The 26,477-nt window shown below is 41.8% G+C and overlaps 1 protein-coding gene and 1 pseudogene across 2 annotated transcripts in view; one reads left to right on the top strand and one right to left on the bottom strand.

The window, feature by feature from the left end:
* The first annotated feature begins 1,743 nt into the window (after positions 1–1,743).
* Prpf6 (pre-mRNA processing factor 6) overlaps positions 1,744–26,477 on the top strand; it is a 55,715-nt gene continuing 30,981 nt past the window's right edge. Inside the window, exons 1-6 of one of the 2 annotated variants that reach the window (XM_085831368.1) lie at positions 1,744–1,943; positions 13,972–14,140; positions 20,502–20,620; positions 22,613–22,691; positions 24,027–24,203; positions 24,402–24,557. In XM_085831368.1, the coding sequence (XP_085687494.1) occupies positions 1,873–1,943; positions 13,972–14,140; positions 20,502–20,620; positions 22,613–22,691; positions 24,027–24,203; positions 24,402–24,557 (771 nt within the window). In that variant the 5' untranslated portion in view covers positions 1,744–1,872. Of the gene's footprint in view, positions 1,944–13,971; positions 14,141–20,501; positions 20,621–22,416; positions 22,516–22,612; positions 22,692–24,026; positions 24,204–24,401; positions 24,558–26,477 lie in introns of those variants that run through there. The other variant, XM_085831372.1, reaches the window with a different exon arrangement.
* LOC147005688 (small ribosomal subunit protein eS25 pseudogene) lies at positions 25,428–25,911 on the bottom strand (annotated as a pseudogene).

Genomic DNA, 26,477 nt, shown 5'->3' with positions numbered 1-26,477 from the left:
GACTACCCCCTCCCTCAATCTTTCCCCCTCCCCTTCTCCTCTGGGCAGGTGGGCCCCCCCGCCCCGGACACACACACACACACACACTCTTCAAGTCTCTGTGAGGCTAGGTGCTTCTCCCACTGAGGCCAGACAAGGCAGCCCAGCTAGTAGAACATATTCCACGTAGAGATAGCCCTTGATCCAGTTGCTTAGGACTCACATGAAGGTCAAGCCACATATCTGCCATGCATGAGTGGGGAAGCCTAGGTTCAGCTGGTGTATGTTCCTTGGTTGATGGTTCAGACTCTGAGAGCTCCAAGGGTCCAGGTTAGTTGACTCTTTTGGTCTTCCTGTGGAGTTCCTATCCCCTTCAGGACCTACAATCCTTTCCCCTGTTCTTCCATAATCCTCAAGCTCAATCCACTGCTTGGCTGTTGGTGTCTGTATCTTCTGTCTGAGTCAGCTACTAGCTCATTCTTTTTCTTTCTTTTTCTTTCTTTCTTTCTTTCTTTTTTTTTTTTTTTTTTTTTTCCTTTTTGGTTTTTCGAGACAGGGTTTCTCTGTATAGCCCTGGCTGTCCTGGAACTCACTTTGTAGACCAGGCTGGCCTCGAACTCAGAAATCCACCTGCCTCTGCCTCCGGAGTGCTGGGATTAAAGGCGTGTGCCACCACGCCCAGCTACTAGTTCATTCTTTACTGGAGTATTTGCTGACTCTCATTTACGGACCTCTTTGCTTTGAACTTCAGGCAATACTCCTCATCTCTGTGAAGCCCCTCTGTCAGGCTCAGTTCCCTGTGGGTCAGTGTTCACAGACTCAATCCTGCTCCTCCCTAAAAGCCTGTCTAGGGAGCCAGGACTGCTTTAGTACCTCACTGAAAGGCATTGGCTGCAGAGACCTGGTTGTCTGGTCCAGCACAGAGTCCAAGCTGCACAACTTGCAGTTTTTCCTGTCGGCCCTAGAGTCTGGTGCTCTCCCCAGGTGCAGGAGGTGAAAGATGAGTGAGGCTGAGAGGCAGTCTCAACGGGCTGAGACTGCTTTATTTAAACACTGAGGGCTGGGACATACACACAGAGTAGCTACCAGGAGTTTACAGCTATTTTTGTGGTTTAACTCGGAGCAGAGTTGTTTCCCGTTCCCCTGGCATACTGTTTCTGCAGGTAGACATCGCTGAGGCTAAGCAACTTTTTATAGCTTGGGGTTAATGCCCTGTGCAGCCTAATTCACGGCCTGAAGCTATTATTACACAACAGGTGGGACTGGCATTGTGTTTCGGAAGGAGCTGCACACAGTATCTGTGCAGAGTGGTGTGAGTCCACTCAAGCCACTGGGCACACAATCACCCCCAAGCCTGTGACGCTGGCCCACACACTGTTGAGTGCACTATACATCTGTTCTCCAAAGGCGCGCGGGGGTGGGGGGTGGTCCCGGATCTGATGGCGTAGTCTGGACCGTAGGTGACCGCATACGGTTCAGTACAGTAAGGTTAGTCTGAAGTGGTTATGGTGGATGAACTAAGCGGCTTCGCAGCTTTGCCTGCACCAGAACGCTCCTGAACAGGACTAATGCGCTCCGGCTCCGCGTCAAGGCTGGCTTGACAATCGAACCCACGTCCTTGTGGCGCGATACCGAATACCGTCACGCGCACGCGCGTCTTCCCGCAGCAAACACTGCACACAGCCTTGGCCGGAAAGACTTTGCAAACACACATCTTTTGACTTCCGCCCGAAGATCTAGGTGGGCGGGGCTTTCCGTGACCCCGCTCTCTACTTCCGGTGCGCCGGTGACGTAGTGGACGCATCTCTTACTGCTGCGACACCCGGAGGACTCCGAGTCTTCTGCCGCATACTTGCTCCCCTGCTTTTCTGTGTTTCGGTCAATAACACCGCCATGAACAAGAAGAAGAAGCCGTTCCTGGGCATGCCTGCGCCGCTGGGCTACGTACCCGGGCTGGGCAGGGGGTAAGGCAGTGGGGGGGATTTTGCCCCGGGTAGGGTGCCTGGTGCCCTGGAACACAGCTCGCTCTTGGCCTATTTGAGAACGATTCTGGGCTAGCAGCCACTAGAGCTAGAGAGACCGCGTCTCAAAATAAAACAAAAAACCAGGGGCTGGAGCTAGTGGCGCACGTCTCTAACCCCAGCATTGTTGTGGGGGGTGGGTGGGATGGGATGGGGCAGGGGCAGAGGCCTTCGTTTTTAAGTTAGAGACCAGCCTCGTCTACATAGCGAATTACAAAACAGCCAGGGCTACATAGCGAGTTTTAGGACAGCTAGAATTATTAAGGGAACCTTGTCTCAAAAACAAGGTTAACTTTCACCGCCACAACTAGGTAATTTGGCATAATGCCTTTCCGACAAAGTGGGTATGTATGTATGTGTCAAAATATGTAGGTTCATGAGGCCTGACTGCCATTCTAAGATATGACTGAGGGGTCTGAATCTCAGTGTCTTGGTGTCTGAAGTAATATCCGTAAGCGAATTGGCCATAAGAAGCAGTTGAGTCTTTGATGTATACAGTAAGAGTGTGCTATACCTTTCTTCCCTTAAAACATTTTTCTCTAGGATGTGTGGCTATAGGTCACCTGTTCAAGTTCTCAGCCGTCTGGACAGAGATGGCAGTGCCACTAATCTTAAGATGTTAGGTAGATGAATAGTATTTTTCCTACTTTTTTATGCATTTGATTAGGGAAACATAAGTCTTCCTTGGTAATGGTAGGAGAAGGGAGGCATTCACAGCCATTTTCAGAAGACTTGCAGTTCACAGGACAAGTTCGGTATTTGTATAAATAAACACAAAAAGTAGAACAGAAGTCAAGAGATATTCAGCAGTGTGGCATTTTAGTTGGGTTTACAAAGTGTCAGATTTGGGGGGAGTAAAGGAAAAAGTGGAATTTGGTATAGGCACATAAAAAGGCAAGTAGGTGGCTGGTAAAGTGGCTCAGAGGGTAAAGGCTCTGTCAACCCTGAGTTTGAGTTCCCAGAATTCACAAGGTAGGAGGAGAGAACTGATTCTCTGAAATTGTCTTCTGACTTCTACAAATATGTCAGGTCACACGCACACACTAAATAAAGAAATAAACAGTTTAAAAGGGCAGCTGAAGATGTAGCTGAGCAGTTCTGACAAAGCCCTGGGTTTGATTCCAACGTCTTGCCCAACCTCTTTAAAAAATATAAAAGGGACTAGAGAGATTTCTTAGCAGTTAAGAGCACTTACTGCTTTTGTAAAGGACTTGAGTTTGATTCCTATGACCCCTGTCAGGAGACTCACAACTTGCGTATAACTCCAGTTTCAGGGGACCTGATACCCTCCACAGCCACCTGCATGCATGTGGTGTTGATAAATACACAGCTTCACACACATACACATAAATAAAAATAAATGCAAAAAGAACAAGGTCAAGCCCAGTGGGGCTAGATTTAAAAAAAAAAAAAAAAAAAAAAAAACCCAGAAGAGTGGAAATTGCAAGAAGAAGAGCTGGAAGTCACAGGGACTTTAACATTAGGCTAGAGTTCCCTGTTGTTAGTTTTTAAAAAACAATATCTCAGATTCTTCATTTTACCAATGAAGAATCAGGAGTCAGATGCTGGGGTGAAAGCCTGCTAGTTCAGAGAGCCAGAAAAAGTACTCAGCTGATCTTCCTCAGCCAGTACCTGAGAAGAAATCCCCCTCTCTTGCCTTCTCAAAAAAAACCTTTCAAACTGAATGTCCCTCCCTTCTACTTCCTGTGCATCACTCTATCTGTTCTCCTGGTTCTCTCTTATTCTCTGTTTTTTTGTTTTTTGTTTTCCCCTCAGTAATCCTAGATTCACTTCTTGTCAATTGGTTGCTTGCTCTGCTTCTTGACCAATGGTTGACTTTATTTAATCTTGTTTACACTATTCAAGCAGAAAGCTCTTGGATTAAAGGGTGTGCTAAGACTGAGCCACACCACATGAGAATCAGGTTTTTCCCGTTAATAGCATAATTCAGTTCATAGTGTGACAAATATCCTGCAACATTTACCCCTTTTTGTCTAAATGAAAAGGAAAGGTTTTAACTCTAATACATCAAAACTATTGACAATAATGAAGCTATTTCTACCAAGCTTTCCACAGTGTCCAGCTTGTTTGAATTTGGCAGTCTTAGGATTAAGTATTTTGAGTTCAAAGTTCTGTAAAATGTTTGTTTCAGTCTCATATGAACTGAGCAATTTGAATGTCCTCAGCAATTTTGTAGTCCAAAGCTGATTTTTGAGTGGTGTTTGTCAGCTTAGTGGTAATCCTGGCTTGGTAACCCAAAGGTATCCACTGTTTGCACAGAACTTGGTGGTAGAAGAGGCATGGGACAGTTTTGCTCAGTGGTTAGCATTACCACAATCCAGGTGGATTCATTGTTGTAGGGCCCATCTTTTTGGAGACCTTAAAAGTTATTGTTTGGAATGGTCACAGTTCATTGTAGCAAACTTAAATGTTTAAAATGCTATATTCAGCAGATCTTTGAAAGGTTTGAGGACCACAATTTATCAGATACACAAACTTCGTTCCTGGTTATCTGCTTCAGACTCAAACCTGAAAACACATACAGGAAGCTAGATGGAGCTTATTTCTAGAATTAGTACTCTGTATGACTACTAGTATCAAGACAAACTTTGTGTATATATATATATATATACATACATACACACAGTAGTTCTGGAAGATAATGTTTGTAGTTTAAGAAACATTTTAGTGAGTCAGATGAAAACCGAAAGCTTGAGAGAGATTGGTGACAATAGACTAGTCCCTTGCTTGTTGTTTTCCTGTCCCATAGTAGGTGAGTCTTGTGATGTGAGGAGGTTTTGGATTTTTCTTTAACAAGCATTTGTTAGATTCAGAGAAAGAGAGTGCCACATTTCAAGTCCAATGCAGCTTTAAATTTTAATTGAATTGGGACTACATAAAGACCATCTGCCAGTTGTAAAAAGGGTTTTTACTCCCGACCACTTAATTCCCAGAAATAATGACTCTAAGATGAACTACTTATTAGTGAATGCCTAGGCCGTAAGCTTTGGCTTGTTTCCCGACTCGCTCTTTTTTATCCTGTTTATTCTAACCTGGGTTCTGGCTGGTTTATGTCCATTTCCTCAGCATTCCGGTTGAATCCCCCTTATATTCTAATATTCTAACTTGACTTCAGCTGTGTGTTTGTTTACATCTAACTCCTCAGCATTCCAGGGTGAATATCCCCCTCTCTGACTGTTTTACAGAATTCTTCCTCTCCCTGGTGAAAGTACCACCTCCTGTTTTCTGCCTTAGCTCATTGCCCATAAGCTTTTTTATTGACAGATGATGCTTATAAGAGGTTCTCGCTACATTTTCCCTTTTTAGTCCAATAAAAGGCTCTTTCTCTTACATCAATAAATTGTATACAATAAGAACAATTATTAAATCATCAGATAAGAATTACATTCACAATATCTAGTCCATTTGTATTTGACAACTCTGGAGAAAGTACTCTACTATATCCTATCTTGGTGAGTTAGAATTCTGTACTTAAATAATTTTCTATCAAAACTTGCATTTATAAACCTAAGAATATCTTCTTTGATTTTTTAAAAAAATTTTTTGGGGTGGGGGGGTTGAGATAGGATTTCTCTGTGTAGCCTTGGCTGTCCTGGAACTCACTCTGTAGACCAGGCTGGCCTCGAACTCAGAAATCCACCTGCCTTTACCTCCTGAGTGATGGGATTAAAGGCGTGCACCACCACGCCCAGCATCTTCTTAGATTTTAAAACCTTTTCTGAAATCCTAAACAGTTTAAGCGTAGTTGTGAGACTAGCTAGTCTTCAACACCATTGTAGATCTGAGAAGGAAATGAAACTTACCTAGCTATGCAGGACGTGCAGGCAAGCAGCTTCAAGAACTGTTGAAGTGACAGAGGTTGGTGGCTGACTGGACAGTCACCCACAGATTTCTCTGAGTCCTAGGAGCAGCATCTTCATTCAGCCTTCTGGCCCACTGTATGACAGACTGTGAACTCGGAAATATGAAGGACTTGCCTACCTTGTCTTTGCAGAGCTTGGTGGTTGATGTCCCTGCGTCATTTGTCTAGTTTGGATAATAGTTGGTCTGCAGTTACGCCATATAATCTTTGAAGTACAATGGGGGTGCTGCCAGGAGCAGGCGCCTGTCTTGTCAAAAAAGATCTTTTAATAATAAAACGTCTTTAAATGCCATATTTTGTAGATCTCTGAGGTTTTTGAAGACTATATAGAATATATAAATTGTTTCTAGCTATTTACTATACTTTTAACTTTGAAAACATTTCTGTAATAAACTAGACTACTATCTAACATGACCGTGAGTTTGATTGTCTGACTACTAACTCACATTTCTTACTTATCCTTAACAGTTTATAATAGCATATTTTAAAAGTACTAGAACTTAACATTAAAGTTTTAAGAACCCCATAGGTAACAATTTCTTAAACTGAGTTGAAACATAATATGTTGTAACCAAATATCTTATTCCTATATGTAAAAAAATAAATGTTTTCCCTCTTTTCTGCCCCTGTTCCCAGAACAATAACTTTGAGACTAATTATTTATTAATAAGTGCTTAACCCATAAGCTTTGGCTCATTCCCTGACTAACTCATAACTTACTTAACCCATTCAACCTATTCTGTGTCTTCCACATGGTCCATTACTTGTCCTCAGCTTCATGTGTCCAAGTCCTGGGTGAATCTCCTCTTTATTCTCTTTTGAGTTTGGCTCCCTGAGGTTTACGTCTGTCTCCTCAGTGTTCCAGCTCAGATCTCCCCTCGATTCTAACCTGAATTCATCTACCTGCTGGGTGAGGTATCATTTCTTATGAGGCCAAAAGAAAATTGGTAAAACAGTCAAGTCTTAAGAAAGCTAGCTGGGGCTGGAGAGATGGCTCAGTGGTTAAGAGCACTGACTGCTCCTCCGAAGGTCCTGAGTTCAAATCCCAGCAACCATATGGTGGCTCACAACCATCTGTAATGAGATCTGACTCCTTCTTATGGAGTGTCTGAAGGCAGCTACAGTGTACTTACATATAATAAATAAATCTTAAAAAAAAAAAAAAAAGCTAGCTGTAGCTGGACAGTGGTGGTGCACGCCTTTAATCCCAGCACTCGGGAGGCAGAGGCAGGTGGATTTCTGAGTCAGAGGCCAGCCTGGTCTACAGAGTGAGTTCCAGGACAGCCAGGGCTACAGGAAAAGCCCTGTCTCGAAAAAACCAAAAAAAAAAGCCCAAAGAAACAAAAAAACAAAGAAAGCAAGCTGTAACATTTGTCCAGTCTCTTTATGCTGAGAAAGTTTGGGACTTAACAAAAAAACTGATTAGAACAGTCTTATGATGCTGGACTATCTAGCTAGCCATTTTGAAGCTGTTTTTTCATCTATAATTAGAATAGACTAATGACAACAGATTAAATAATATATATTTCATAAAATAATAATCTATGGTAATAGATTAATGGATTATCTCTGGGAGTATATTTTATTTATTGATTTATTTTTATTTTTGTTTTTGTTTTTCGAGACAGAGTTTCTCCGTGTAGTCCTGGCTGTCCTGGAACTCTGTAGACCAGGCTGGCCTTGAACTTAGAAATCTGCCTGCCTCTGCCTCCCAAGTTCTGGGATTAAAGACATGCACCACCACCACCGGCTTTATTTTATTTTTTGGTCCCTTTTTATTTATAAAGCACTTGTCTCTTACATCCTTTGATTTCTTGAGTTTTTTATTTTATCTATTGAAGCTGCTCTGGTTTTGATATCTGGGTTATTAATGTTTCTACCAGTGCTGTTGAGTTGTGTTGGTGAGTTTCTCAGGTCCACTGTTGACCTGAGATGGACAACTTGAATTTGATATTGAGATCTCTTGGGCCATTTCTTGACAAAGGATTACCTTGTTTGTCTCTTGTTGATCTACGCCAGTGAGTCTAGTGCTGCCTTATTGCAGAAGACTGGGCCCTTCTGTTTGGATTATCTGTAGAAAAACAGTTTCTAGGAACTCCTTGCCTACAATCCCTCTTTAAATGACCTTGTTTGCCACAATTAAAATATTTGACAGTTTGGCTTTTCTTAAAACCTTTGGATATTCTTTTTCCTATTATAGTTACATCCTTAAAATTTTTTTAAATCTGTTTTCTATGTGATGCCATCTGAATTCTCTCTTAGGTGGCCATTGTCTGTTGGCATTTGTTGCACACTAATAGGATAAGCTGAGGTTGGTGTTCTAACAACCTTTGCCTGACTTTTCTGACCTTTACCATTATTTCTTCTTTTTCTATCTTAGTATCTTCCTTAATTTTGTTTATAAATTTTTCTAATTTTTATTCTAAGGCCTGTCTACTTTTCATATTTCTCCTTTGCTTGTTCTAATTTTTCTTCTTACCCTGTATCCACTTTTCATCTTTTCTTGTATCTGTAAAGCTGTCCTTAAGGTATAAAAAACTTATGGATTAATAATAAAAAATTAATTTTATTAATTTTAAACTCATTTTACCTGTCTACAGTTTTTCACATCTAGTCTTCCTTTTTTATTCTTAAAACATAACTTTAACCATTTTTTTTAACCTGGTCAGAAGTTATTTTTGTTTTGGGTTTCCTCTTGTCTTTCAGTCTGTGTTTTGCTTCTGCTTACCCCACTGTCCTTTGCCCTGCCTCTGACTCTTAGTTCACTAGGAGAGATGTGGGAGAGATGTTCTGCCTTCCACGTGTAACTGAGAATTTTGTCTCTTGGATCCTGCCTTGGGAAGTTGTTCTTGAACCCAGCACATGTCTGGCCAGCACCAGCTCCTTCAGCTTTGTCCTCCCTTGATCTCTCTTAGCCTCCAGCTTGACTCGAAACTGCTTTGGGAAGTGTTTGTGGGGGAAAAGATCTGTTTTTTCTACTCTACAGGGGCTTCTTCTGAGAGTCACTGCTTTTAATCACTGATCATCTCTCCAACTCCCCACTCCCCCCCACCCCCAAACATTTGCTGCAACCTTATCTGGCCTCCTGAGAAACTGCAGTTGCTAAGCAACCATTTAAAAAACCAGAACCAGGATCTGCTCTGAAACCTGGCAGCCCCTTGGCTCATTTTAAGTTTGGATTCCTGTAAGTTCTTGCCTGATGTTTTAGTTCATTGTCTGTCACCAAGGACTTTGCTAAGCTTGAATTCTATGCCCTATAGTGGACACCATCTGAAACTTTCAGTTTCCCACCATTCTCATGAGTTCCTATGACAATGACTCTGTTTAGTAGCAGAGTAGGAAATTAAAAGGTTTGGATTACATGCCATGTTGAGCATCATTTGTAAAACTAGTGTTTTTCCGACCACTTAATTCTCAGAAATAATGTCTCTGAGACTAATTGTCTATTAGTAAATAAGCTTCGGCTTGTTCTCTTTTTTTTTTTTTTGGTTTTTCGAGACAGGGTTTCTCTGTGTAGCCCTGGCTGTCCTGGCACTCACTTTGTAGACCAGGCTGGCCTCGAACTCAGAAATCCGCCTGCCTCTGCCTCCCGAGTGCTGGGATTAAAGGCGCGCGCCACCACGCCCGGCTCTCGGCTTGTTCTCTAATTAGCTCTTTTTTTAAAAATTTATTTTATTTATATGAGTTCACTGTAGCTATCTTCAGACACACACCAGAATACCCATTACAGATGGTTGTGAGCCACCGTGTGGTTGCTCAGAATGGAACTCATTACCTCTGGAAGAGCAGTTAGCTCTTAACTGCTGAGCCATCTCTCCAGCCCTCCAACTACCTCTTAATTTATTACGTTTATTCTTACTTGAGTTCAGCCATGAGCTGGTTTATGTCTGTCTCCTCAGCCTTTTGGAGTGAACCTCCTGCACTTCATTATTTCCCAGAATTCTCTCTATCTCTGCTGGTTGTCCCACCTCATGTTTTCTGCCTCAGCTTATTGTCCATAAGCTTTTTTATTGACACATGATACTTATAAGAGATTCACTCTTCAGCCTGTAGAGAGCAGCAAAGACAAGCATTTGGGAGCTGGAAGAAAAGGGAGAGCCTGCCCGGGCTGTCCATCCCCGACAGGCTTTTGGTGATTGTTATCTAGCAGGAAGGGGCAGCGGCTGGGTCAAGACAGCGAGCAGCATGGATGCCAGCGTTAGTCTGGGGCTCCAAGCCAGGATTTTAGGCTGGTCAGCTGGAGGTAGGCAATATCACTTGGCCAATTTATTACTCTTTTTCTTGGGACATTTTCTCTTGATGATCCGTCCTTTTTCTTCAGATGTTTCACTTGCCTGGTCATCCCCCGTTTCCTTAGTTGGATGCTTTTATTCTTCTGGGGGTTCCATTTTGGCTGGTTATATCTTTCTTGGGGCAAAATGTGTTTTGGCAACAGAAAAAGTATGATTTTTTCAGTTGAAGGTAAAGAAATTTTTTTGAACAATTGAAATTAAAGATATCTTTGTATGCGTAAATAAATAGACATAGTCCCCTTTCCCTTTATATATAAATGCAAGTTTTAAGCATATTTATTTTTAGATCACAAAGGACAATCACTTTGAATTTCAGCCAGCCTTTTGCAAGTAGCTTTTAAATTTAAATCATTGTAATTCTTACGTGGCTGCCTCTGCCACCCAAGTGCTGGGACTAAAGGTGTGAACCATTGCCTGGCTGTGAATTCTAATTATTCTAATATGGTTGGATCCTGGTTTAGTTTGGTTCTCCATTTCCCCTTGTTTTTTAATATTTGGGGTAAACTTTCAAGTTTTTCTAATGTATAATCTATCAGTCTTGCTGATTTCTTTTTCTTTTTTTTTATTTTTTAAAGATTTATTTATTTATTATATGTAAGTACACTATAGCTGTCTTCAGACACTCCAGAAGAGGGCACCAGATCTCGTTACAGATGGTTGTGAGCCACCATGTGGTTGCTGGGAATTGAACTCTGGACCTTTGGAAGAGCAGTCAGGTGCTCTTACCCACTGAGCCATCTCACCAGCCCTGATTTTTTTTTCTAAATTTGTTGTTCCTTTGCAAATTTTAATATTCTAGTTTTAATTAGGCATTATGTTATTTTGTCTTCTATTTGATTATTTTAGACATTTTATCAGTCTTGTCTGTGCGAGCTACATAAAATTTGATGTCTTTGCTAAGTTTTGCTATGTTTTGCCCTTTCAATTCATCCCTTCCTCCCATGACCAGTCCAAACTATGACAATGGATATCTTTTTCAGTCAGCTTATAAAGGAAAAAAAAACACAAAAAACACAATGAGTTCATACCTAGGTTTATGAAGTGCTGCCTGCTGTCTGATTAGACATAATAGTTCATATTGACCTTTGATTTGATGGGTCCTACATAAAACTTTGTGGAATTTCTTAGGATTACCAAACTTCATACAGAACATTTAGAATATACAGAACAAAATAGGGTATATGGTCAGCATGTCCTTATTCTGAGTCAAGTCACTTCTCTGTGTTAATGACTGGTGACAATATGAAATAGCTGCCAGGCATGGAACAAAATGGCTACAGCTGTTCTGGAGGTGGGGGTGGGGTTAGACCATGACAATACCCAATAGTGCTCTACTGATTTTTGTCGTTCCTTCCTCAGTATTGGCCATCACATACGGCAGTCTATAGGCTCCCGCTTTCTATTAGTGGGTGATGAACCATCAGTAAACCTTGTGTTAGGCAAATGTTGTGAGCATTCTATTGTCCCCACAGTTTAATAGATGCCTCTTTGAGGGAAAGGGGGGAGCAGTTTAGGCAGCTGAGCTATTTCCTCAGTGCAGGAAGGCACAGCCTCCTTTATTACCACATCCTGGTTATGAAGGAGTTCAGAGAGATATCAGTTTTGCTGTAATACCTTTCTGGAGCCTGCAAAGGACTCTGCCTTTGAATGGATCCAGTCATTGTTAAGAGGTGACCTTACAATGGGTGGTTGGCAGTGACTGAGCATAAAGTTCTCTGTGCCTCGTAAAATGTGCAGGTTTCTCAAAAAGAGAGAATATTTATTCTTTGTATATGGAGAACATTAGCAGTAGAAGCTGACAGGCAGATGTTAGTGGACTCTTTGCTTTATGAAGAGTCCCAGTTAACAACTTACCAATAAATATGACCTCCATAATTAGGGTATCATCTGGTTCAATATTGGTCAGGATTGCATGCATGGAGATGCGCTTACTGGCAGTTGCAAAAGTTGCTCTTTGTTTCTGTCCCAATGGAAGCAGCTTTCTTTCTAGTAACTGCATAGAGGGTTTTTTTTTTTTTTTTTAAAGATTTATTTATTTTTATTATATGTAAGTACACTGCAGCTGTCTTCAGACACTCCAGAAGAGGGCGCCAGATCTCGTTACGGATGGTTGTGAGCCACCATGTGGTTGCTGGGATTTGAACCTCGGACCTTCGGAAGAGCAGTCGGGTGCTCTTACCCACTGAGCCATCTCACCAGCCCGAGGGTTTTTATAATAATAATTTGTAAACATGGTATGTGATTTCTCTAGTGTGCAAGCACACCAGTTAGGAGCTGTATCTGTAGTTTGATCTCTGGGTGGTAGGATTAAAGGCATGTACTCCCACCACCTTGCTCACCTTAACTCCTGAACTTAGGAAACAGCTAACTAGTTTATAGAGATCTGCTGGGATTAAAGGCATGGGCTACCACTGCTCTACTCAAATATTTTATCTTAGCTCCAAATCACTCCCAAATTTGAACTGTAGTCACCCTCCTAATTTACTCAAAACACTTTAAATCTCTTAACTGTTTTTTATATACCAAACAACAAAAATAACTCAAAAGCTAATGTTTAAGATGGCATGGGCCATGTGTCAATCTACAGTCTAACCTTCTAACATGAAATTAAAACACATGGTTTAGGAAAACTCATTTTTCATTTCATGCCAGTAAGGCAGGTGTGCCTTTGGTAAATTATCATTTGAAAATATTATTTTTTTAATTTTTATTTTTTTCACGCCTGATCAAATGAAATGTATTTGTTAGTCTCTTTAAGTTAGTTTGGACTGAATGACCAAGCTGTCTGATGAACCTCTCCTTATTCAGGAGGCCTCTCTTGGTCAAGTCTAATCTTTATCTCTCTTGACCTTTGGTTGACTTTATTTAATCCTATTAACAAAATTCAAGCAGAAAGCTCTTAGAGTAAAGTGTGCTAAGGCTGAGCCATACCACAACTAACAATGTAACACAATCTTGGGGTTCACAGTTTGATTAAATATCCTGCAGCAGCTCCTATAGTTTTCTGAAGTACATTTTGAAAAGAATCACCTGGCAGATTGAGAGTTGAAGTTGAGAGTTGAGTAGGTTTAGGTTGGAGATAGGAATAGTAAATGGATTTCCAGCCATGGCAGTGGTACTTTGTCAGTAGTAGTTGGGGCAGACAGGATGGAGAGAACTCAGATGGGAGACAGACAATAAGATAGTGCTTGATATGGAATGTGTCTGTTCATGGCTGATCATTGGAACAGCTGCTGAGTGCATAAAGAAGAAACTCAGTTTGGGTCTGGGTATAAGTGGAGTTCATGCTCAACAGACGGTTAGAAACGTGAGGTGAGAACTGGGGAGACTCAGATTTCTTCTTTTTTTTTTTTTTTTTTTGGTGGTTGTTGTTGTTTTCGTTGTTTTCCAAAACAGGATTTCTCTGTGTAGCCCTGGCTGTCCTGGAACTCACTCTGTAGACCAGGCTGGCCGCGAACTCAGAGATCTGCCTGCCTCTGCCTTCCAAGTGCTGGGAATAAAGGTGTGTGCCACCACCGCCCAGCTGAGACTCAGACTTCTATAGGCCTGTATAGTGTGTATATGTGAAGAGGAAATGAAGACACCTTGGAATGAAGGGAAACTGTCTCTGACCTACTCATTATAGGTTAAAAGTTTAGCAAACAAAGAAGACTAGGAATGTGTAGGCATCCAGTTCATTGGTTCTATAATCTCTGGAAGTTCTCAGAAGTGTGAGAAGTGATGTTACTAAATGATGATCAAAAGAGAGCATGGGATCGGGGTCACTTAAATAATGATGTCTCTGGGCTTCCCCTAGTGCCACTGGCTTCACCACCCGATCAGACATCGGGCCTGCTCGGGATGCAAACGATCCTGTGGATGATCGCCATGCCCCACCAGGGAAGAGAACTGTGGGGGACCAGATGAAGAAAAATCAGGCGGCTGATGATGATGATGAAGATCTGAATGATACCAACTACGATGAGGTGATTTTGAAAATAGTTTTTAAAGGTTTACTTTTATTATTTTTAAGTTATGTGGATGAGTATGTGTGCACACGAATGTATGGCCTGAGTGCACATGAATGCATAGCCTGTGTGCACATGAATGCATGGCCTGAGTGCACACGAATGCATGGCCTGGGTGCACATGAATGCATGGCCTGAGTGCACACGAATGCATGGCCTGAGTGCACATGAATGCATGGACTGTGTGCACATGAATGCATGGCCTGAGTGCACACGAATGCATGGCCTGGGTGCACATGAATGCATGGACTGTGTGCACATGAATGCATGGCCTGAGTGCACACGAATGCATGGCCTGAGTGCACATGAATCCATGGCCTGTGTGCACATGAATGAATGGCCTGAGTGCACACGAATGCATGGCCTGGGTGCACATGAATGCATGGCCTGGGTGCACATGAATGCATGGACTGTGTGCACATGAATGCATGGACTGTGTGCACATGAATGCATGGCCTGAGGTAGGCAGAGCCGCTGGATCTCCCAGGGCATGGGTTAGAGGTGTTTGTGACTCTCCCAACGAGAGTGCTGGGTACTGCGCTAGAGTCCTCTGAAAGAGGAGTTATGTGTTCTTAACTGATAAGCTATCTCTCTAATCTCTAAAAAACTGAAGTTTTTTTAGAATATGTTTTGTTTATTATTTGACAACTTCACGTGTGTATACAGTGTATTTTGATCCTATCTGCTTCTGGTCCACCTCAACCCTAGTACTTCCCAACAGGTCTCTTTCTCATCTTCATGATCTCTTCTTTTTTTTGGTACCCACTGAGTCAACCCACTAAGTGCAACCTGTTGGAATATTGACTGATGTTAACTTTGTCTTGTTCCCCAGTGCACTAGCTATGTCATACCCAGAAGATAGCATTTCACAGCACCCCACCCATCCCTTGCTCTTAGATACCTTTTTTTTTTTTTTTTTTTTGGTTTTTCGAGACAGGGTTTCTCTGTGTTCCCCTGGCTGTCCTGGAATTCACTCTGTAGACCAGGCTGGCCTCGAATCTTAGATAACTTTTTATTTTATTTTATTTTTATTTTTTTTTTAAAGATTTATCTATTTATTATATGTAAGTACACTGTAGCTGTCTTCAGACACTCCAGAAGAGGGTGCCAGATCTTGTTATGGATGGTTGTGAGCCACCATGTGGCTCCTGGGAATCGAACTCACGACCTTCAGAAGAGCAATCAGTGCTCTTAACCACTGAGCCATCTCTCCAGCCCCCTTAGATAACTTTTAACCTCTCATCAGTGATTATCTCTAGTTTTGAAGGGGTGGATGATATATTTTAGGAATGAGCACTTACTATAATTTATTCTTAGCACTATGACAATTTGTTAGGTTTTCTTTTTCATTCACTGCAGAAGACTATTTTGGTAAAGATTAGGAGTAGCCTGGATCTATGGATATAAACATAAGTAGAAAGCAATTTGACATTTTTTTAAAAAAAATCTATCTTATCTTATCTTATCTTATCTATCTATCTATCTATTTATTATATGTAAGTACACTGTAGCTGTCTTCAGACACCCCAGAAGAGGGCATCAGATCCCATTACAGATGGTTGTGAGCCACCATGTGGTTGCTGGGAATTGAACTCAGGACCTTCGGGAGAGCAGTCAGCGCTCTTAACCGCTGAGCCATCTCTCCAGTCCTCCAATTTGACATTTCTATTTAGTAAAGCAACAGAAGTAGGTTTCTCCCTACAGCCTGTGACCTCCCAAGCCATAGACTTGGGAGATTTATAGACTCATGTATGAAAATATTACAGTGGAGCAGGCCTCAAGCACTTAGTTAACCCCGCCTCTATTGCACCCATGGGTACATTTTGCTTGGAAGACCTGTATTATTGCATTCAAGATTAACTGTTGGATATAAGGCCATTAGTGACATTTCTTCCTAAGTGGCCTGCATGACACCTTTCAGCCCTACAAAAGCCAGCCAGCAGTAAAAAAAAGTTTCAGGTCAATTCCAGTTTTTCTGGAATTTTCTATGTCCAGCAACCAAAGTGTGTTGAGTCTTCAGCAGTAGGGTCTACCATCTTGCTATGGAGGGCAACCAAGAACAATGCAACAGTTTGTGTTGTTTTAAAGGGACCCTTTGGGGCTTCCTTGACCGGTAATTCACTGGGAGGCATCCTGTGTTCTGGAACCATCTATCCAAGAAAGAGACATTGCAGGCTGAATTTCAGGCTTCTCAACAGCAGGGGATCAGCCTCTGAAGGACTGAACTCTGGACTCCATTGCAGAGCCTCTTTATTGTTACACAAAAGGTACCTTTAGCAAGTCAATTTCCAAATACTAAAACCTCTTATCTGATCTAGAAGTTGTCTGAGGGAGTTTTTATCCATAGGAGACTTCCTGGTTTGCCAGGTATGTCATAGGACTAAGTTATGCACTTCAGATGGCAATCAATATTTACAAAAGGCTACTTCTAAACCTAGGTGCCATCACTCCAGAATTCATACCAGATATAATGGCTCTACTAAAATTCTGCTGCCACATCCCACATCTGGTCTGAGATTTTCAGTTAATGACCCATGTTTCTTAGCTAGGTTTTCTATGGCTGTGAAGAGACACCATGGTCATAACAACTCTCATAAAGGCAAGCGTTTCATTGGGGCTGGCTTAGAGTTTCAGAGGTTCAGTCCATTATCATCATGGCTAGAAGCCTGATGGCACGAAGCCTGACATGGTACTGGAGAGGTCTACATCTGCCTGGACCCACAGGCAACAGGAAGAGACAGTGATACAGTCCTTTAACAAGGCCACATCTCCTAATAGTGCCACTCCTTGTGACCTACGGGGACTATTTTTATTCAAACCGCCACATCTATTTCTGCAGACTACTTGTGTTCAAACTCCTTTAAAAACAAATTATGGTTTCCAAAGTAGTGGTTTTCCATACATCTTTAGTCTTGGTTAACCCACCCCTACCAACTTCTTTCCTGTTTCTTCTCACCCACATTCCCAGTTAAAAAAATTTTTTTTTCGAGACAGGGTTTCTCTGTGTAGCTCTGGCTGTCTTGTAACTCACTCTGTAGACCAGGCTGGCCTCGAACTCAGAAATATGTCTGCCTCTGCCTCCCGAGTGCTGGGATTAAAGGCGTGCGCCACCAACGCCCGGCTGGTTAAAAATTTTTTTTTTAAAGATTTATTTATTTCAAACAAAACAAAATAAAACTCACTCCTGCAAAAAAAAAAAAAAAAGATTTATTTATTTCATGTATTCACCATTGCTCTCTTTAGACAGACCAGAAGAGGGCATCGGACCTCATTGCAGATGGTTGTGAGCCACCATGTGGTTGCTGGGAATTGAACTCAGGACCTCTGGAAGAGCAGTCAGTGCTCTTGACCACTGAGTCATCATCTCTCCAGCCCCCCCCCTCCCCAAGTTAAATTTTTTAACTCCTAGTAATCTCTGTGTTCCACTTTCATATCAAATTTAAATATACATTAAAATACAACTTTAAAAATCCCACAGTCTTTAAATTTGCCAACACTTTAAAAAGTTCAATGTCTCTTTAACTGTGAGCTTTGTAAAATGGAAAATAAGTTATGTATTTGTTTTTAATCCCCAAAGTGTTATGGGGTAACCCAGAGAGCAGAGTTTTAATTGAGAGTCTGTTCTGTATTAAGCTCACTAGTGATTGCCTGGAGAAGAACACAGAGCAGCCCCAAGTGCATATTACAGGGAGTTTTTAAAGATGAAGGACACAGAAAAAACTACATCATGGTTGGCAGTTGCAGAGGGAAGCAAACTACATCATGGTTGGCAGTTGCAGAGGGAAGCAAACAAGCAATTTAACAAGAGCCAAGCGTATGCAGTTAGCTGGGGCATTTCGACCCTGAGTTTCTAGAACGGGGTTGGATATTTGCCCATGGGACTTTTCAGGGCAGGGAGTAGAAACCAAAGATGGCTTCAGCTGAGACAATATGGATAAACCTTTACCCTATTATAAAGGAAGAGCCAGGGCATAGTTAACTATCAGATTTAAATAAAACAAAACCCAGTAGTGTATACCCATGCTCTGTAGTTAAATATCCAGCATATAGAATCACTCATGATCTCCTGGGCTTCAAAAAACCTTGGACAATTGCACTTCTCCAGTTTTGCCATATGTGGCACACATGGTTTATCTGGTTGCCTCAAGATGACTCTACTTCACCTCTGCCATATTCTTTCTTGGTGGTCATCTCACCTGGCATCTTCAATATCTTGGGGTCTCTAAGGCAACTGAGGATACACTTTCACAGTGGCCTCTCCTGACACTATCACATGGTGCAAAGACTGAGTTTATTCTCATGACTTCTTCAGTTGTGCTGCTTTCATGCAAACAAAACAAGTGCCATCATACACATTACCAAGTCTGGCTGCCAGCTTAAGATGCAGCGGTAGCTCTCTCTGCAGCAGCTTCTGCAGGCTGACCCTGAAGAAATGCTTTCTAGATGATTTCACCTTGATGCTGGTCACAGCTAGTGTTCATCAGGCCCTGGTGATCAACATTGATTGTCCCAGTGAAGTGCAGATTTGACTTCCATAGATCCATACATAATGTGACATAACTGTCCTTTATAGAGTCTTTGTTTCACTCAGAATTTCAAAAGCCAGGCCTCCAAACATTTGCATTTCTTGAACCACTGTTCAAAATTTCCACAGAACAGCTCATTGAGCTCTGAGCATTTAATGGCTTTTCCAGCCCAAAGTTCTTCACATTTATTTCCACAGTCCTTCACCTAAACAACATGATTAAGTTTATTACATCAGCAGTCCTGCTCTTCTGGTACCCATTTCTTACCTAGTTTGCTTTCTGTTGCTGTGACATGGTAAACACATGGTAAACAGGCTGGCCCCGAACTCAGAAATCCGCCTGCCTCTGCCTCCCAAGTGCTGGGAATAAAGGCGTGTGCCACCACCGCCCAGCTTTGTTTTCCATCTTTAACAATGTGTGTGAGAGAGCAGTAAAGAGCTGTGTGCTGCTTTTGTCTCTCTTGTAAGGAGATGCACTTGTGGGTTCAGAGCACCGCTTGTTGGTGTTTGATGCTCTTCAGGGATGGTGCAAGTGCTGCTTTAACTTTGCTGTTGAACTTCTTTGTTGCTTGGTAAACGCAACTGACATCTTTCAGGAGACTTAACTTGCAGGATCTTGGGAAAATAGTATCTTAAAAAATTAGTAAAGGCCAGAGAGATGGTTCAGTGGTTAAGAGTACTGCTTCTCTTCCAAAGGACTGTAGTTCAGTTCCCAGCACCAAGATCAAACTGCTCACGTTATTTCTAACTCTATTTCCAGGGGAATCAGTGTTTCTGGTCATCTGCACATTTGCAGGCACCCGCACACAACACACCTAAATAAAAATAGGGCAGTTGTGATTGTGTGTGCTTTTAATTTCAGTAGTCAGGAGGCAGAGGGAGGTGAATCTCTGTGAGTTTGAGGCTATCTTGGTCTACACAGAGTATTCCAGGCCAGTCAGTGATGCAAAGTGTGATTGTGTCTCAGAATATATAAAATACTAAAAGTAATTAAACTATTGGGCATAGTGACCTGTGCCTTTAAGCCCAGCACTCAGGGTACAGAAGCAGGTACAACTCAAGGCCAGCAAGTTCTACATAGCAAGTTCTAGGCCAGCCAGAGCTGCACGGTGAAATCTGTTTCTAAAAGGAAGTTCTTAGATGCTTTTTCAAGCTTTGTCTCATCTTACAAATTTTAATAAATTATGGAATCCTAGAATAAATATTGACACTGTATTATTAACTAAGGTACAGATTTTACTTTAACTATCAGTTTGGCATAATCTAGAATCACCTGGGAAGAAAGTCTCAATAAAGAAATTATCAGGATCAGGCTGTCCTGTGGGCCTGTCTATTGGCGTTTGTCTTGATTATTGATTGAGGTAAGAAAACCCACCCAAAATGTAGGTGGCAATATTTCATGGGCCCTGAATTTATATAAGGGTGAAGAAAGCTAGTTGTGCTGATGGAAGCAAGGTTGTGTTTATTTTCTGCCTTTGAATATGGGTGTGCTGTGATCAGCTCTCTGAACCTTTCCCTCTGTGATTTTCCTGGAATTGTAAGTCAAATAAGTCATATAAACCCTTTCTTTCCTAAGTTGGTTTTTTTTTTTTTTTTTTTTTTTTTTTTTTTTTTTAAAGCAGGATATTTTATTATAGCAGCAGAAGTGAACAAGTATGCTTAGTTTCCTGTAACTGGTATAGCCCTTCTGTCTTTTTTTTTTTTTAAGATTTAGTTATTTTACGTGTGAGTGTTTTGCATGCTTTCTGTGTTGGTGGGAAGGCTGATCCTTTAAATGTGTTGTTTGGTTCTTAGTTTAATGGCTATGCTGGGAGCCTCTTCTCAAGTGGGCCCTATGAAAAAGATGATGAGGAAGCAGATGCTATTTATGCAGCTCTGGATAAAAGGATGGATGAAAGAAGAAAAGAGAGAAGGTATGCTGTTCTGTACTGTGTTTATCAAAATAACTTTTTTGTTGTTGTGTTTTATTTGGGGCTGGGAGGAAAGTTGCAATAGTAGTCTGTATGTTGACTTTGGAGGCTACTTGGACCTTAGTTTGTAACAGCCGTACCTGCGTAAATGCTGGGTGTTTGCAAGACAGCCTCAGAGCTGGACAGCCTCAGAGCTAGGGCAGCCTCAGAGCTAGGGCAGCCTCAGAGCTAGGGCAGCCTCAGAGCTAGGGCAGCCTCAGAGCTAGGGCAGCCTCAGAGCTAGGACAGCCTCAGAGTGAGAAGCTGCAGCAGAGCAGCAGAGTTGGGACATTTGTGATCAGGATTACTTTTTGTTAGTGCAGATTTATAACTGTTGCAGTTTTTGCCTAACTCAGCTAGCTCCCAAATAATTTAGACTGGACTATTTTATTTATTTAAAACTTTAAGGCACAACCACTGAACAGTCTTAATCTTTTTTTTTTTTTTTTTTTTTGGTTTTTCGAGACAGGGTTTCTCTTTATAGCTCTGGCTGTCCTGGAGCTCACTTTGTAGACCAGGCTGGCCTCGAACTCAGAAATCCGCCTGCCTCTGCCTCCCGAGTGCTGGGATTAAAGGCGTGCGCCACCACGCCCGGCAGTCTTAATCTTTTTAATCCTGTAAACTGATCTGACCACCTCCCAGCCAAAATCCCTGAGGTGCTTGCATTTTATGGTTTTCTCTGCTCCAGCTGTTTTCTCATGGTGTCTTCTGGATCCCTGGCTGGATCCCCATTTCCTTTCTCCTCCTCTCGTCCACCCCCATTCTCTCCCCTGCTCAGTCATTGGCTGATCAGTTCTGTATTTACCAAACAGGGTATAACTAGGGGGCAATGTTTACACAACTTTGAGATAGGAGATTCTTGGAATAAGGATTGCAACTAGACATGGGGCCACATAAATCAGCATTTAAATAATACAAGGATAATCTTTACACAGGGCACAATAACATTGTCTCTACACCTTTTTTTTTTTTTTTTCTTTCTTGCTTTTGAGACAGGGTCTTATTGTGTAGCTTGGCTGGCCTGGAACTGACAGGGATCTGTCTTCCTCTGCCTCTTTAGTGTGCACACCACCATGTCCAGCAGTGTGTTACCTTTTTTGAGGGAGTATGCAGAGACTGAAACCTGGGAACTGTGTCTCCATCCCCAGACAGGGTCTTAGCCTATAATTCTGGCTGCCCTGGAACTTACTATGTAAACCATGCTGATCTTGAACTCACAAAGATACACCTGCCACTGCCTCCCAGGTGCTTGGAATAAAGGTGTGTGCCTCAATGCCCAGCTTTTAGGTTGTTTTGTCTTTCAGAAACCTGTACCTTGTGTGTGCTATGCAGATACTTTACTAGTGAATTAACTGTATGCTTCCCCCATACACCTCAGCTATATGTCCTCAGCTTTTCTTTTTTTTTTTTCCTTTCTTTTTTTTTTTTTTTGGCTTTTCAAGACAGGGTTTCTTTGTGCAGTCCTGGTTTCCTATAATTCGCTCTGTAGACCATGCTGACCTTAAACTAAGAGTTTATTTAGTTTTTGCCTGTTTTCTTTGGTAAATAATTGAACAACTAGATTTGCTACTGTATCTATTGTTGCCTAAAATACATTCTAGTTAGCTGTTAAAAGTGTGGAATTGTTTTTGGTTATTTAATTAAGATATACAGCAAACTAACTTTGTTTTGCAATAAATAATTTTCTTTCTTTAATGGGTTTCATTTTTAAGATTTATTTATTTTATATATATGACTTTTTTTTGCCTACATGTATGTATATGTTCTAAGTGCCTTCCTAGTGCCCATAGATGTCAAAAACAGGCATTCATTGGACCCCTTAGAACTGGAGCAGTGGATGGCTGGCTGTGAGCTACCACGTAGGTCCTGGGAAAATAACCCTGGGTTCTCTATGGGAACAAGTGCCCTAAGCCTACATGTGATATTTCTAATGCAGGTACATGTTTTATTTTCTAGAGAGCAAAGGGAGAAAGAAGAGATTGAGAAATACCGAATGGAACGTCCCAAAATCCAGCAGCAATTTTCAGACCTTAAGGTGAGCAGGTGGGCTAGCATTACTGGCTTCCAGGCCTTCACCTAAGCAGCAGAAGGCAGAACTGCTCTGGTGCAATGCTATGGAGCCTTTACTAATGATGCTCTTTACTTTAATTGCCTAAGGGAAGTTTGCGCTTCAGTATCAGTTTGATCATCTGTTAAATACATTAAAAAATAAAATAGGGCTGGCAAGATGGCTCAGCAGGTAAGAGCACTGACTGCTCTTCCAAAGGCCCTGAGTTCAAATCCCAGCAACCCACATGGTGGCTCACAACCACCCATAATGAGATCTGACGCCCTCTTCTGGTGTCTGAAGACAGCTACAATGTACTTATGTATAATAATAAAAAATAAATCTTTAAAAAAATAAAGCCAGCTGGGCATTGGTGGTGCACGCCTTTAATCCCAGCACTCGGGAGGCAGAGGCAGGTGGATTTCTGAGTGTGAGGCCAGCCTGGTCTACAAAGTGAGTTCAAGACAGCCAGGGTTATACAGAGAAACCTTGTTTCGAAAAAAACCAAAAAAATAAAAATAAAAAAATAAAAATAGGGCTGGTGAGATGGCTCAGTGGGTAAGAGCACCCGACTGCTCTTCCAAAGGTCCAGAGTTCAAATCCCAGCAACCACATGGTGGCTCACAACCATCCGTAACGAGATCTGACTCCCTCTTCTAGAGTGTCTGAAGACAGCTACAGTGTACTTACATATAATAAATAAATAAATCAAAAAAAAAAATAACAAAAAAATAAAAAATAAAAATAAAGCCAAAAAAAAAAAAGAAATCCCATTTTCTACTGTTAAAGGTAGGAAAACAGTCTTTATTAAATTTCTCTTCATTTAGGCATATTCTTTCCAAACTATCTATTAGACTTTGATCTGATAATTTACTTTTTGGTAAAATAGTGCCAATCCAATGAATTGATTTCTCTAAAGTAAGTGGAAAACCAGGGCTATCAGTGCGGCTCAGTAGGTAAAAGCTCTTGCTATGTATCCTCGTGTGTGCATGTGCACACGTACATATACATTACATGCAATAAAGAATAAAGTTGTTTTTCTTTTTCTTTTTTTTTGGTTTTTCAAGACAGGGTTTCTCTGTGTAGCCTTGGCTGTCCTGGTACTCACTCTGTAGACCAGGCTGGCCTTGAACTCAGAAATCCGCCTGCCCCTGCGTCCCAAGCGGTGGGATTAAAGGTATGCGCCACCACTGCCTGGCTATAAAGTTTTTTTTTAATGGAAAAAGCATTTCTGTCTTTTCTAAGGCACAATAGGCCAGAGGCTTGGGGAGAGCAAGTGTGAAATCTAACAATGACTAATGTTCGGGATCTATGTATCTCCAGAGGAAGCTGGCAGAAGTCACAGAAGAAGAGTGGCTGAGCATCCCAGAAGTTGGCGATGCCAGAAACAAACGTCAACGGAACCCACGTTATGAGAAGTTGACTCCTGTTCCTGATAGTTTCTTTGCCAAACATTTACAGACTGGAGAGAACCATACTTCCGTGGATCCCCGACAGACTGTGAGTGTATGAACAGAGGCAAATGGGGCTTCTTCAGTCTGGATGAGGGGGTGGTGAGAAGGGTGAGTGTTGATTGCTTTTGTAGCTAACTGTGCTGTGGCAAGAGTCAGTGTAGCCATGCCCCATTAGGACATAGAGACGAGGTGGGTGGGGATCTTCAGTATGACAGTTCAAACCAGTGTCTTATCCACACCCTAGCAATTTGGAGGTCTGAACACACCCTACCCGGGAGGCCTGAACACTCCATACCCAGGTGGAATGACACCTGGATTGATGACACCTGGTACAGGGGAGCTGGACATGAGGAAGATTGGCCAGGCAAGGAATACCCTGATGGACATGAGGCTTAGCCAGGTGAGAATTCGTCATGCATCTTTTCTTATACTGAAATGGGGAAAAAGCAAAATATTTGGGGGATGTTGCTCAGTTGTTAGTCACTTACCTAGCGTGTGCAACAAAACACTCAATAATTAAAAACAGAAATGTGTAAATTTTATCTTTGTGTTTTGTCATGAAATGATACTGTGCCCTGTCATAGAGTAGGTGAGATTCTTTCTACAGGTGAGTATTTGTGTGATTCTCTGTAGGGCATGCCAACATACACAGCAAAACAAATAAAGGTCCAGCCCCGTTTGTCCTGCTAGTCTGTCCCTTGGTGGTATACGGCCATTATAGGGGATGAGTGTGTTCCCAACAAAGTCCATATGCTCTGTTGATAAAGCTTAACTCGTGTAAACACTGGGAATGAATTCAGGGCTCTATACTTGCTAGGCAAAGTGTTCTACTACTAAACTAAATTTCTAACCCTTTGTTACTGTATTTTTGAAAATTTATAACAGCAAGTATTTTATAATAAAAAACTCAATAGCTTATTGATTGCACCTTTTTTTTTTTTTGGTTTTTCGAGACAGGGTTTCTCTGTATAGCCCTGGCAGTCCTGGAACTCACTTTGTAGACCAGGCTGGCCTCGAACTCAGAAATCCGCCTGCCTCTGCCTCCCAAGTGCTGGGATTAAAGGCGTGATTGCACCTTTTATGTTAACTTGTGTATGCTTATTTTACCTTGTAAAATATGCAGTGTGATTTAATGGGTTTTTTTGTGTGTGCTATTGGAGAGATGGACTTTTTTTATATTCTAGGTGAGCATGCTATGACTGAGCTGCATCTCTGGCCCTGGCCCTTGCTCTGCTCTACTCTGCTCTTCTTCTCTTTTTTTCTTTTCTTTCTTTTTTTTTTTTTTGATTCAATAAAGTTTTATTTTCCCAAATGTACAGCTGATTGAACCTGTTCATGCATCTTCGCCAGCAGCTGGAGCATCTCCACCCTTTGTGTTTCTGGTGTAAATTACTTGGGCTCTGTGCTTTGAAACCAGCTTGATAAGTCCTTTACTAAGGAGCTCCTGAAGGGCTGCCCTGGCCAAGGAGCCACGAATCTTCAGTCTCTCGGAGACCACGGCTGGAGTAATAAGCTTATAGTTCGGAACCTCCTTACAGAGCTTGTATGTCACTTTGTCGAACAGGACAAGATTGTTCAACTTGTCCCGAACTTTGCCTTTGGACCACTTCTTCTTCTTGGCCTTGCCACCAGATTTATTTACTGGATCTTTATCCTTTTTGGCCGACTTTCCGGCATCTTTCTTTTTCTTGTCGTCTTTGGGCGGCATGGCGAAGCTCAGAGAGTCGTGCGGACCACAGCAGCCTCGCTAAGATGTCGGATTCTTTTCTTTTCTTTCCTGAGGCAGCGTTTTTTTACTGTGTAGCCTCAGGCTGGCCTGGAACTTTCTATGTAAACTAGGCTGACTTTGAATTCACAGAGTTCCTGTGTCTTCCTCCCAAGTTTATTCTCAAACTCCTGTTTCAGCCTCTGTGTGCTAGGATCACAGTTGACTGATGCCATGCATGGTCTCAGTAATTGATCTTCAGAGAAATTCTGGGTGGTTTTTCCTTTTTTTTTTCTCTTAACTCTTAATGTGTCTCGAATTCATAGACTTCTATGCAGCACATTTAAGTCAGCATTTTTGTAATATCTTTGAAGTGAAATTTTTACTTTGAATATTGCCTTCCTTGTTCTACACTCCTGTCCTGGACCTGCTGATGATATCTATGGCACCTGGCACAGCTGGATTCTGTTTGTTACATCTGCCTGTTTAAAGTACACTGTCCATCTCTGAACTCAGTGGACTTCCAGTTTGTCAATTTTTTTCTAAAGATTTGTTTATTTTTATTTTATGTGTATGGGTGTTTTGCCTGTATTGTATGTCTTGTATACTGTGTGT

Source organism: Mus caroli, unplaced genomic scaffold (assembly GCF_978045245.1).
Source record: "Mus caroli unplaced genomic scaffold, Mus_caroli_1 scaffold_2, whole genome shotgun sequence".
Classification (NCBI taxonomy): Eukaryota; Metazoa; Chordata; class Mammalia; order Rodentia; family Muridae; genus Mus; species Mus caroli.
The sequence above is the reverse complement of the archived record's forward strand: the minus strand, read 5'-3'. Positions and strand labels throughout refer to the sequence as shown.